Below are 13,045 nucleotides of genomic sequence, written 5' to 3' on the forward strand. Positions count from 1 at the left end.
AATCCAGCATAGCTAATAAATTAGTAAAATTATAATATTTGAACGATTGTTTTTAAAAGTTAAAACAAGCATATCAATCAATTATAACTGTACTACTCTCATTTTGATACATTGTTTAAAAGAATTTATCAATTTTATTTTTATATCCCCATGTTACATGTAGCTAAACTAGAATTAAATAAGATAAAAGAATAGAATATAAAAAATATTTATAAATAGAAATTATCAAATAAAATAAAATACTAAAAGAAATTTGTTAAATTAAGACAGAATATGAGTATAAATAAATTGTCTATAATCTATTGATCTGGTAGTGTGTGTGTGTATATATACGCATGATGTAGGCTTTCCAAACTGAAATGATCATAATGCATCATCAAATGAAACTAAATTTCGTCACTAAAGTTAACAACATATATAACTAATTGCATAATTGGCCGCCAAAGATCAATTTGAGTGACCAAAAGAATGAACTAATTCAACTAATTCAAACTGTACAAGGCTTACATCAAATTCTTGTTTAGCGACCACACCATTTTCCATTCCATCCCTACCCCAAAAGCTTCCAAATGCAAACTCTCCCTTTTTGGACAATTCCTCTAAAACCCCTTCAATATCTCCCATGCATTTTCCACAATCATCAAACTCTTCTATAATAATTCTGAAGCTCCCATCACAAGTTTCGAAATGCTCGTCGCCATTTCCTCCCTTCGTCGCTAATTCTATCCCCGTATTCGATGCTTTCTTTCTAAATTTCTCCTTTGCAAATTTTATACTCTTTTTAACAAGTTTGCAAGGAAGGTTAAGAAATAAGAAGACTATGACCTTCAACACCAAGCATTGGCAGCAACATGATATAACAATACAATCCGCGACGAGCGCGTTCCGATCTTCCATGGTTGTGAAGAAATGAAGAGGCAGGTGAAAAATGGTTTATAAAAAATCATGGCTTGATGAAGTTATGATAAGGGTTAAGTTGGTTGTCCTCTTAAGAGGCTATTAGGAAAAGGGTGAAGCAAACATGTATAGATTAAGAGAAAATCATGGAGTGGGGATGATTGAATTATAATAGAATATTGGACGTAAAGGAATATTTTTGTTTCTTGAATTCTACTCTTTTAGGGGAATTTGAAGGTTACTTGAATGACTTCATGCCTTGCCTTGTGAGTTTTGGATTATGTCTTTACAAAAATAAAGCAATTTTTCTTATTTTTATTGTGGCTAATTGTAGGGGTGAGCAAAAATTCAGTTAAACCGAATTATTTCGATCTATTTTGGTTAATTCAATTAAAAGTTTTTCATCAATTTAGTTAATTTAGTCAGTTCGATTCGGATAATAAACTTTTTTGGCTTTGATATCATCAGAGGTTTTAAGAATTTGGTTAGCCGAATATTTATCCGTTATCATTTTATCGGTTTGGTCAAACTAACTAAATACTTTGAACAATTTGATTATGTTTTTTTAAGATTTTAATCAATTTGGTTTCAGCTAATCCAGTCAATTTGATTTGTTTACTTAAAGATTTAAATAATTTGATTAATTCAATTGTGATTAAATCGATCAATTTTTTAACTGAACTTATCGTTTTCGCACTCCTAGCGAAGAGATACTCTCCAAATTCTGTATCTTAAAAATTTATCGAGTCCTATGTCTCATTTTGATGCTTCATTTTCGAAGCTTTTTATCTATAACATATTCTGATAAAAATATCTTTGATCATTTTTCATGTCGACGTGTCTGTTTCAGCATTTTTATTTATGTACAATATAGGTTTCAGAAAATTCTCAAATGTTTAGATTCTTATCCCTGCTTCAATTGCTTTATGGTTGTAACTAATATATATTAAAGCAAAATGTTGGAATCTTACACTGGAAAATATAACAAACTCATGAAAATTGAATAGCAAACAGTATGCAGTCCTGAGGAACAGAGAAGAAATGGAACAAAAATTGAATCATAGCTTTATTGATGATAGGAACAAAATTTGCATGGGCTACTTACAAGAAAAATTGAATAGCGTGTGATATATGTGCAAAAGATCAAATAACCTGTAAGTGGTAACTACTAATCAGGGTTTGGATTAGAGATGCAGACGGTGCCAGATTTACACATCATCGGGATCTAGAGGTGAGCCTCCGCGCGCAATAATAAAGCTATCATCGCGTAGGACTAATATTTCGTCTCTACTCGACAAACCCTGTCGCTAAAGATGTATACTTGGTCTTCTGTTAACTATCCAAGCTAATCTGGCTGTAAAAATCTGTACTGTAATTTTGACTACCAAATGCCATTCTTTGAAATAATCTGATTTCTGCTGATTGTTGTGCTGAGTTGAATACCTCACTTTCCCCCACTCGCATTCCGTTGCTTAGATCTGCGGTAGCTAAACCATCGAAAGCTCTGACAACCTAACAAGTAAAACACAGAAGTAATAAGCAAAGGATTTGGAATTTTTCTGTTGAAACTCAGGAGCGAGAATTTCCACCAAGTCGAGTGGACAAATTCTTCTTACCTGTCCCATACGTGGTCTCTTGGCAGCTGAATGCCGGACGCAGGCTGCTGCAGCCTCGATCATTATAAACATTTCACTTTCAACAAAATTATTTTCAAGCTTTGGATCTACCAAACCATTAAATTCTTCATTCGCCAGTGCATGACCAAGTAGAGGTCGAGCCTGCAGAAAAATTAGCAATTTTGTTGAAGATCAAAATTCACAAAGAATTAGTTTCTCAAGGCGTACTATTGTTTTACCTTCATACGACAACAATTAATTTTTTCAGTTTTTATTTTTTGAAATCAAGTCTGCATGAGCCTCTGTTTTGGAATTTATTATTTTTCATGGCATGAAAAATATTATTCAATTAAAAAAAAACAGTTAAAAACAAAGGTATACTTTTTTTTTTATCAACTATTCCTTGAGTAAACAAGAAGTTCAGAATATAGTTACATCAGCTTTTGGGATTCCTCAATAATATTTCATCAACATCCACAAACAGAACCATACAAGATAGTGCGACGAACAGCACAACAAAGCTTATATTTTTTATGCAAATGTTACTGAATGATGTGTTACTATGAAAGATTCAAGTTCAGCAGATCAATGTGGGGTCAAAGCATATATACAGTTATAGAAGGGATGAGAGTTTTAAGAAACTGAAATGAGGAATCTTTTGGTAGAATAATAGTATCAAGAAGCTGGGGACCAAATTAATTACCCATTGCACAAGACTCTCATCTCCAATGGGTTGGGATGAATCCACAGGCCTCCGTCCGGTAATTAGCTCCAAAAGCACAACTCCATACGAAAATACATCAGATTTATCAGTTAGTTTGCCACTTGATGCATATTCCGGGGCCATGTATCTGTATAGCCAATCAAACTATTAAATGAGAATAGGCATGGTTGAAATACGTAGGCATTGTAAATTATCTCCACTTCCAAAAACAACAGCAAAATAAAGAGTGAAGTGTAACAACGATCAGCAGTCATGGGTATCAAAGCAAATAAAAGAAATGCTACCTACCCAAAAGTCCCCATAACGCGTGTAGTAACATGTGTATTTGCATCGAGGGCTAACTTGGCAAGCCCAAAGTCCGAAACCTACAAAGTGAAAAAATTAAAACATAATCTGGATAAGACATATATTCCATAAATCTACCAAGGTAGAGGAGTGCATACCTTCGCTTCAAAATTGTTATCCAAAAGAATGTTGGATGTCTTAATATCCCTGTGAATAATCCGAGGATGACCTGCATGCATAAGAATAAACGAAATCAATAACATATTTATCTTGATGGAACAAAAATTGTTTACATCCTTTTTAGGTAGAATTCAGAACTAGATTGAATTATTAAAATCTATATTCCCAATATAACTCAGTGCTCAGCATTCAGACGAAGAGGTAACCATGAAGATAACGACATTTTGGTCAACCAGAATTTTCAATGAAAAAGGAGGAAAGGATTAGAGGAGATGCCACTTAGAAATGATCAGGAGAAGGTACTTCGATCGTTAACTTTGTCATTATATGATCTTCTTCCCAAATAAGATATCATTTAAAAACGATGCGTGATGCTTTACGACCTTCTTAAGTTCATCAGACTGAAGTTTGCAGACCATTTTATGAAAATAACAGTAATTTTAACAATAAATCATAATATTTGAAATTGGCAAATTCGACTTGGAATCATATATAAAACGTGCGAATGGTGTGCAGAATTCAGAATGGAATATAATATATAAATGAAAATTAATATATTAAATAAAATTTGAAATAAATTACTTACAGTCTTCATGAAGATAAGCTATTCCACGAGCTGCGCCAGCAGCAACTTTAACACGTGCTGCCCAGTCCAGAACTGGTCTCCCTTCCCCTATAGAATGCAGGAGTTAAGATGCAAATCGTTAAACAGTTGAAGTTGAATCTATACTTCAAATTCTATGTTGCAAGTTGTATCTTTACCATGAAGATGGAAGTGAAGGGTATTGTTTGAAACATAATCATAAACAAGCAATCTTCGGTTGTCAGAGATGCAGTAACCCACAAGTGAAACCAAATGGCGATGGTGTATCCGACTAATAATCTCAACTTCAGCTTTAAATTCTCGCTCGCCCTGACCTCCGCCAACTTTAAGCTGTTTTACTGCCACCTCCCTCCCATCTGGTAGGCTACCTTTATATACAGAACCAAATCCACCCTCCCCTAAAAGATTTTGGGACGAAAATCCATTTGTGGCATTGTGTAATTCATCATAGGTAAACCACGGCCTTGAATTGCCTAATCCACCAGAACCACTTGGTGAATAACCATATTCAGGGCTAGACCCACTTCCCATTAAGGGCACTGTAGTTTGAGCCTTTGTAAAATTTGAATCTGGACAGGTGCACCAAAAAATAAATAACTTCAGAATCCTACCAACAATCTCTTTAGATTACGAAAAACACATGTCATTGTCTACATTTCTATATCCAAGTAGTTCATACCACACTAAAGAAAAAATAATGAAATGCTATGCGAAAGAATTACCTGCTCTTGGGGAAGAGCCTAATGAAGACGGCAAAATAAAACCACCAGCGGCTCTAGGTGCCTGCTTCCTTTGCTTCCTCATGCACCAGACTGTCAACCCAACAAGGCCGAGAATTATGAAACCTACTACTACACCAATAGCCACTATGCCTCCAGTACCAATGCCTTCATTTTTTGAATTTGCACTTTCTGGTGCACTAGGAATCGTATTATTGCCAGATGGTGGTGGAGAGCTGAGTGAGGGAGGAGGTGGACTCATTCTTATCAATGGTGGAGAGGGTGATGAGCCACCTGGAGTAGAATTTGAAGGTGCCGGTGTTGGTTGAGAAGGGGGAGTCGGAATACCTGCAGGAGGTGGTGGTGCATTAGGCGAGGTAGGGGCTATTGATGCCGGTGGAGGAGGTGAATTTTCCGGAGGAGTTGATGCTGGTGGAGGAGGAGGTGAGTTTACTTCAGGAGGGTTTGAAGATGGTGGCGGAGGTGACCTTCTGGGAGGTGGCACCGGTGTTGGTGGAGGGGGTGAACTGGCAGGTGGTTGTGACGGGGTTCTTGGTGGTGGTGGTGATGGAGACTTTTCAGGAGGCTTTGATGGTGGTGGAGGTGAGGTTTGAGGTGGACTTGGTAATGCTGGTGGAGGAGGATTCTCCGGTGGTGGTGTTGATGGTTGTGGTGGAGGAGAAGTTGGAGGTGTTGGAGAGGCAGGTGGATTAGCTGGAGTTGATGGTGGAGGTGATACAATAGGTGGAGGCGACGACGACTGTACAGGTGGTGGAGGAGGATTGGAGGTTGGAGGATCAACATTTGGTGAAGGTGGAGGAGGTGAAGTTGTAGGTGGTGGTGATTCCACAGGTGGTTGTGGAGTGGCAGAAGGAGGAATTACAACAACAGCAGACGGAGTCCGAGGAGGAGGAGGCGACGGAGTAGTCACATTAGACTGTGGAGGTGGAGAAGCTATAGAAGCGTCCGGTGGAGGAGACGAGGATTGCGGCGGCGGCGGATTAGAGGTGGATGTTGGTGGAGGTGGAGTTGAAACAGGTGGGACAGCAGAAGGTGATGAATTTGGTGTTGGAGATACAGTAGCCATCAATTTAATTATCAAAATCAAATATCAAATCACTCAATTTCAGCACATACAATTCACATGCCAAAATATTCAGTCAGCCATTAATTTCTTTCACCTCCCCTTAACTCCATTAAAGCAACAAATTTGTGCACACAATTCATCATCTAAAAATTCAATCTTCACAATGAATTAATATCAAAAATCACCTAATTTCACCAAACATTCATTCTTCACAACAAAGTAACCTCTATCAGAACAACCATCACCACCTAATATCAGAACAAAACCCTAATCACTGTTCATGTTCTTGAGCAAAAACTCGGATCACAACACAAATTTCAGCTAAAACCTAGATCACTAAATCACTCAAAACTCAAAACCCACATCACCAAACAACTTTTAAACAATACCCAGATTACCAATTTCAGAAATTCAATCTCCAACTTCCAAAAATAACTGATAAAACTGATAAAAGTACACAAAAAACTCACTTTTATCAGTCAGCAAATGCAGAACCTTTATATCAAGACCACCTTAAAGGCAAAGATCATACCTTTGAATCAGAACTGTGTGTCTGTGTGTTAGTTATAAAGTGAAATGTTTAGAATTGGGTTGTGTAACTGTTCTTGAGCCTTCTCTCTCCTGTTACATAGGAAGCTCAAAATAGAACACGATTTGTGGGGTCTCAATTCCAAATTAATTTTGATTGAGACCCTTTTTTGTAATCAATAAAAATATAAGTTTGTTTTGTTTTGAAATGTGAAAGGTGAGTAATATCATGGCATCATTATAATCATCAGCTTCATTATTTTTTCATAATATTTAGGATCAGAAAGAACTGTGCACAGAGACAGAGTTTGCTTTATGGTAACGTCAAGTCCATGTAAACTAAAAAGGCTAAATTAATCTTTAGGTCCCTGTACTTTTTTAATTTATTTATTTGTTCTTTTTTCAAAATTTTGTTTTTATCTAGCCCTTAAATTTAATTTATTTTTAATTTTTAATTTTTTTAAACGGAAAATAAGTGTAAATTAGTACACTTGTAGTACAACGTGCGTGAATCTGAATTTAAATGTTAAAGTGAGTTGACAAGCTCTTAAAATGAATTATATCGTCAAATTTGGAAAGAAAACAAAGAAACAAAACTTATATCTACATGGATATATTAAGTATAAAACTTGAAAAGATGATTAAATAGATAAAAATAAAAGAATTTTTTTATTGTTTTCGGCGTGGAAAAATTTAATTACGAACAACAATTGAATTATACTCATAATTTTTGTCCATAAAACGGTCAAATAGGAAACTTTTGAGAAGGACTATATATAAAATAAATTGAAAATTCAAGAGCTTTTTGATGGGTTAACCTTTAATTTTTTATCATAAAAATCTTTATTACAATTTACATGACAATTTGACAAAGATATATACTTTATTCTGTTTTCTGGGGCCGTGTTTGATACTATAAATTAATGGTGTAATGCTCTGTTTTTCGTTTGCTTGTTTGGACTTTTCTTTTGGAGCCGTGAGGTTTTTGTTTGACTCTACTTATTGTTAATAAATAATTATTATTTTATTATATAGTTTTCAAAATCTATTAAATAAAAATACTTAATTTTTCATATTCCTTCCGTCTAGGGGTGTAAATGAACCAAGCCGAGCCGAGTTTTGAAGTGTTCATGTTCTGCTCGTTTAGCGAATATTCATGTTCAGTCGAGCTTTGAATAGAGTGTTCATGTTCGGTTTGTTTAGATTTTCTAGTGTTCATGTTCGGTTCGTGTTCAGCTCGTGTTTGTTCGTTTAGCCGCTAAACGAACAAGTTCGCGAACGAGCTCGATAAGTACTAAACGAGCTCGTTCACGAATAAGCTCGTTCACGAATAAGCTCGCTAACGAGCTCGATAAGTACTGAATGAGCTTGTTTGCGAGCCCGCTCGTTTAGCGGATAAACGAACGCGAGTTGTTAAACGAAAAAACACAAGAACTATATACGAGCTCGTTCACGAACTTTTAATCGAACTCGTCCGCGAGCTTGTTCACGAACTCTTAATCGAACTCGTTTACGAGCTTGTTCACGAACTCTTATTCGAGCTGTACGTGAACGTAAACGAGTCGAACACCGCTATACTCATATTCGGCTCGTTTATATTAACGAACATAAAATCAAGATCCAACTCGGTTCGTTTAGAATACGAATGAACATGAACTGAGCTCTTATCGAGCAGAACACCGAGCTGCTCGCGAACGGCTCGGTTCATTTACACCTCTACTTCCATCCCGTTTAAGAAGGGACAAATGAATTTTATATCAAAATTAATAGAATAAAACAATATTTTATATTATCATGTTTACAGAGTATTTTTTTTTTAATTAATATGTCTACGGAGTATTAATCAGTGTGATCTCATCTAATAATAAAATAAAGGGTTAATTCCTAAAAAAAATCACGAACTTTACACGAAATTTCATTTTAATCACGACCTTTAAAAGTTGTCATTTAAAGGCACAAACTTTCATTTTATTTCAATCTATCACCAAAATAAAATTCGGTGTATTTTATCTGACTAAAAATTTCTAATCCTAAATACTCTAATTGAAAGATAATAAGATTTGATGTTGATTAATAACTTGGATCTTTAATTAATGGTTTAGTGAAGAATTTAGTCAATAAAAATACACTGAAATGATGAATTTGAAACAATATGAAAGTTCGTGCTTTTAAATGGCAACTTTTAAAGGTCATGATTAAAATGAAACTTCGTGTAAAGTTTGTGATTTTTTTAGGAATTAACCCTAAAATAAATATATTAGTAAATTGAATTACATTTAATACAATATTAGAATACTTGAAAAGATAAAGTAGAAGTGCAATATAAATTGATATACAAAACACGATATGATCTTTTTAGATGAAACATATAAAATGTGACTATGTCTTTTTTAAACCTAAAAAGAAATTATTTTTTATTATTATTCTAATTTGCAAATGGGTAACCATTTTCTAAATTTTTTATAAGAACAAAGTGGAAGCTTGTATTATGTTATTGCTCCTCTGATTAGAAGGAATTATTCTCAAAGTGTGAAGTATTAGATAAAATAGTATGTCATTCATGACCTGGAAATTTATTTTATATTATGGCCATATATTGTCTTTTTATCTTTCTTTACTTTATATTATCTTTAATCTAAAATCTATTGTTTTCTCCACTTTTTTCAAAGATATATATATATCTATACAACAGAACGTATTTGCTACAAAATTTGGATTGTGAACTAACAATTTGAGCTAGTCGATATATATCAGTACAAAAAAATTATTTGCTACAAAATTTGAATTGTGAACTAAGTGTTTGAGCTATATGATGTGTCACCGTTTTTGCTAATGTGATGGAATTGACAGTCCTACAAACATTGTTAAAGACGTAAAATATCCTGACGGATACTTCATGTCTGACTGATCTGAATATTCCGTAAAACAATAGATTGTGATACCTGGTTTGTTTCCAAAACTATATAATTCTATGTGTGACGCTTTGGGGGCAACAAAAATTAGTTTGGTTCACCAATGACTATAAAAAAAATCCATCATTCCAAAACAAATTAAATGAGGTGATTTTTAAAAATTTGGTTATAACTAATCCGGCAAGACTTTGTAATTTTAAGGTGATTAAGCTTTTTTCTTTTGAGTTAATACATCTAATTTATTACCTTTTGAATAATGATTAGACATATTATGGACACCAATAAGCTCAAATGCATCAATCACAAAACTCTTGATTAGGGCTGTGCATCGGTTCGGGTCGATCGGTTCGGTTTTGTAAATCCCCAAACCGACCATACCGAAAGTAATTAAATGACCAACCGAACCGTTTTAAAAAAGCCATAAAACCGAAAATTATTTCAACCGAAAATTTCGGTCGGCACGGTTCGGTTTCGGTGATTTCATTTCGGTTTGGGCTTCTTAAATAGGCCCATATTTTAACAAGAAAACAAACCAAAAGCCTTATAAAAAAAAGATAAAATTTACATCTGAATAAATATATATATTCCATTTACAGTTTTAGTACATTTTTTACTGCAATTACAAATTGAGCAAGCTGTATAATTAACATTTACTGATTACAAATGTATAAATCTATTACACAATGAAATGTTCTGATCTGTATACCTTTACAAAAAAGCAAAATTATATGATGAACTGATACTCAAAAATTCAATCAGTTCTAATCCAATTTAAGCAACAAAAAATTGATGCAACCAACAGCAAGTGCAGAGATGGAGACTTGAGCAGTGGCAACTGGCAAGCAAAGCAACTTAAGCAACGCAGCAAGCAAGCAATCAACCAGTAAAATGATTCTACCAGAATTTCATTCTGTGTAGAATGAAAAACAAATTACAAATTTGATAGATAACAACTTAACAAGTAAACCAACCTACTTAAATTATAAAACTACTAAAAAGAATTTTAAAAAGGGGGCTCAGAATTATATAATTGTCAGATCACTATAAGGCGATCCTATTCGCACGGTTTCTCTGTATCAAAAATTTACAGAGCCTCCTCGTGCAAATTAGAATGCCTTATTTAATCAGATTTTGAAGTGGTGGAAACTTCATCATAGCCCAAAAAAAAAGAATAATTTAGAAGAGAATGAGTTTAAAAGTTTTAAACTGAGTCTTTACATAAATTGAACCAGAAACAGAAGTTAAAGCCTTAAATTGAGGACAAAAAAATGAAAGAGGAGTTTAAAATTTTGAAACAAAGTGAGAATATAGTTAAAAACAGAATGAGTTGAAAAATTGAAGAACTTAAAAATTTAACATAAATAGAAAAAAGAGAATGAGTTGAACACTTTACAGTTTCAAAATGAAGATATTATCAGCCAGCTTCCACCACCATTTCAGACTTTTCAATAGCCTCTTAGGATTTAGGATTCATATCAGAATCCCAATCAAAACAGAATCATGGACAGGACAGAAGTAGGGACAGAACAGACAGCATCACAGCAATGCAGCATTGCCAATATGCTTCCACCAAAAGCAAAATAGATTTCCAAAAGAATCCAACTTGAAGTACTCAATCAGTTTGGCAAATCTGCATATACCAGAAAAACAGTTTATTAGCCAAAGTCCAATCAAACAAAGCAGAATTCAGGAATCTATAAAAAGTGTTAAGAAATTGAGCACATAACCTTTTTCAAAATTCTCAAGCTCATCGAGGGACTCCTCAACAACCAGAGGTTGAGTCTCTGCCCTAAGCCAATCCTGAGTGCACACCAATGCTTCCACCGGTTTGGGAGTTAATGAACTCCTGAAACAATCAAGAACTCTGCCAGAGGTACTGAAGGCAGATTCAGAAGCAACGGTTGAAATTGGAACAGCAAGTACATCACGAGCCATCCTTGAAAGGATAGGAAAACGACCTGAGTTTAGCTTCCACCACTTCAAAATATCATAGCCATCATCATTTTCAACCGTAGCCTCACTCAGGTACACTTCCAACTCGGATTTCTTGCTGCCAGTTTCTCCCATTTCCTTATTGTGCTCCATGAACTTTGCCTTCATAAGGGAGATATGCTTCTTAACAGGAGGTGGAACAGGCAGGACTGGCGTTTGGGCAAAAACAGAAGCTCCCTCACAAGATTTGTACTCATCAAAAAGAACAGTCAATTCATACTTCACAGTCTCAAATAAAACACTCCCATGCTCAGAACCAAATAAATTGCACAGAGCAAACTTCAAATCATTCAGTTTAGAAGTAGGATCAAGAATATGTGAAAAGAAAATCAATTTGTTAATCTTATGGGGGTCACCCCAATATTTGTTAAACTTCTCTCTCATTTTCTTCCTCATTTGCATAATTTGTATATCCTCACTTGCAATCATTTCATCCAACATTACAGACAAATCACAGATCTCTTGAAAATGCATATTGGATGTGACATATAAAGATCCAGAAATGCGCAAAGTGGTGAAATAAAAATAAGAGAGACATGTAGCAAACTTCCTTACATTTTCCCAATCAAGATAGTTAGGGATACTATCAACCATATCTGCCCTGAATGATTCATCAACTTCCTCATAAGTTTCAAAGACAGATTTAAAAATACATGCAGTATCAAGCATTAGATATGTGGAGTTCCATCTTGTTGGCACATCAAGACATAAAGACTTCTTAGTACCAAGGGCAGCATCAGCAACAAGATCATTAAACTTTTTAAGTCTAGATGGACTATTTCTCACATATCTAATGCAATCCCTAACTTTCTTAACAGAGGAGTTCATTTCTTTTAAGCCATCAGAAACAACCAAGTTCAAAATATGTGCAATACACCTCATATGCAAATATTGACACTTAGAAACATCTGTGCCCCAAGACTGCATTTTCAACTTAAAAGCAGCAATGGCAGTGCCATTGCTGCCTGCATTATCCATGGTGACAGTAAACACTTTTTTCAGACCCCATGCAAGAAGACAGTTTTCTAAGGTTTTAGAGATGTAATCACCCTTATGGCCACATACAGGAACAAATGAAATAATTCTCTTATGCAAGTTCCAATCATTGTCAATCCAATGGCATGTTACATACATATAGTTGACCCTTTGAATACTGGTCCACGTATCAGTTGTAATACTGACTCTTTGACTTTGATTTTTTAACACATTTTTCAGTTTTAACTTCTCATCAAGATACAATTGGTGGCAGTCTCTGGTTATAGTCCACCTAGATGGTATTTTAAACCTAGAACAGGCAACATTCATCAACTTTTTAAAGCCCATACCCTCAACAAATCTGAAGGGAAGCTCATCAACTACAATTATATAAGCAAGAGCATCCCTCACAACATCTAGTGAAAACTTCCAAGACCCTAACTGTCCATCCCCCCCTTCCCCATCACATATAACAACAGGCTGCAATGTAAGCAAGGCTTGCCTAGTGTCTTTACTATGAGGATTT

At 34.8% G+C, this 13,045-nt stretch overlaps 2 protein-coding genes across 2 annotated transcripts; both read right to left on the reverse strand.

Moving 5' to 3' along the window:
• Nucleotides 1-373: 373 nt before the first annotated feature.
• On the reverse strand, nt 374-1,117 carry LOC126674364 (uncharacterized). Its single transcript, XM_050368809.2, has one exon. It carries the CDS (start codon nt 895-897, stop codon nt 448-450), a length of 450 nt encoding a protein of 149 aa, XP_050224766.1. The 5' UTR covers nt 898-1,117; the 3' UTR covers nt 374-447.
• An 822-nt stretch (nt 1,118-1,939) lies between these two features.
• LOC126673356 (proline-rich receptor-like protein kinase PERK9) lies at nt 1,940-6,920 on the reverse strand. Its single transcript, XM_050367464.1, has 8 exons — nt 5,029-6,920; nt 4,465-4,875; nt 4,289-4,375; nt 3,681-3,751; nt 3,526-3,602; nt 3,217-3,364; nt 2,514-2,675; nt 1,940-2,409 (listed from the first exon to the last, which is right to left on the reverse strand). The coding sequence occupies exons 1-8, from the start codon at nt 6,110-6,112 to the stop codon at nt 2,230-2,232; spliced, it is 2,220 nt and encodes a 739-aa protein (XP_050223421.1). The 5' UTR covers nt 6,113-6,920; the 3' UTR covers nt 1,940-2,229.
• Between the last annotated feature and the right edge of the window lie 6,125 nt (nt 6,921-13,045).

The sequence above is a fragment of the Mercurialis annua genome, linkage group LG3, assembly GCF_937616625.2.
Source record: "Mercurialis annua linkage group LG3, ddMerAnnu1.2, whole genome shotgun sequence".
Lineage (NCBI taxonomy): Eukaryota > Viridiplantae > Streptophyta > Magnoliopsida > Malpighiales > Euphorbiaceae > Mercurialis > Mercurialis annua.

Excerpts from the sequence above, each read along its gene's own strand:
- LOC126674364 (XM_050368809.2), bottom strand. The coding sequence starts at position 897 with ATGGAAGATCGGAACGCGCTCGTCGCGGATTGTATTGTTATATCATGT.
- LOC126673356 (XM_050367464.1), bottom strand. The coding sequence starts at position 6,112 with ATGGCTACTGTATCTCCAACACCAAATTCATCACCTTCTGCTGTCCCA. Across the intron at positions 4,876-5,028 it reads AGGCTCTTCCCCAAGAGCAG|ATTCAAATTTTACAAAGGCT; the intron begins GTAATTCTTTCG and ends GCACCTGTCCAG. Across the intron at positions 3,603-3,680 it reads ATAACAATTTTGAAGCGAAG|GTTTCGGACTTTGGGCTTGC; the intron begins GTATGCACTCCT and ends TTCACTTTGTAG.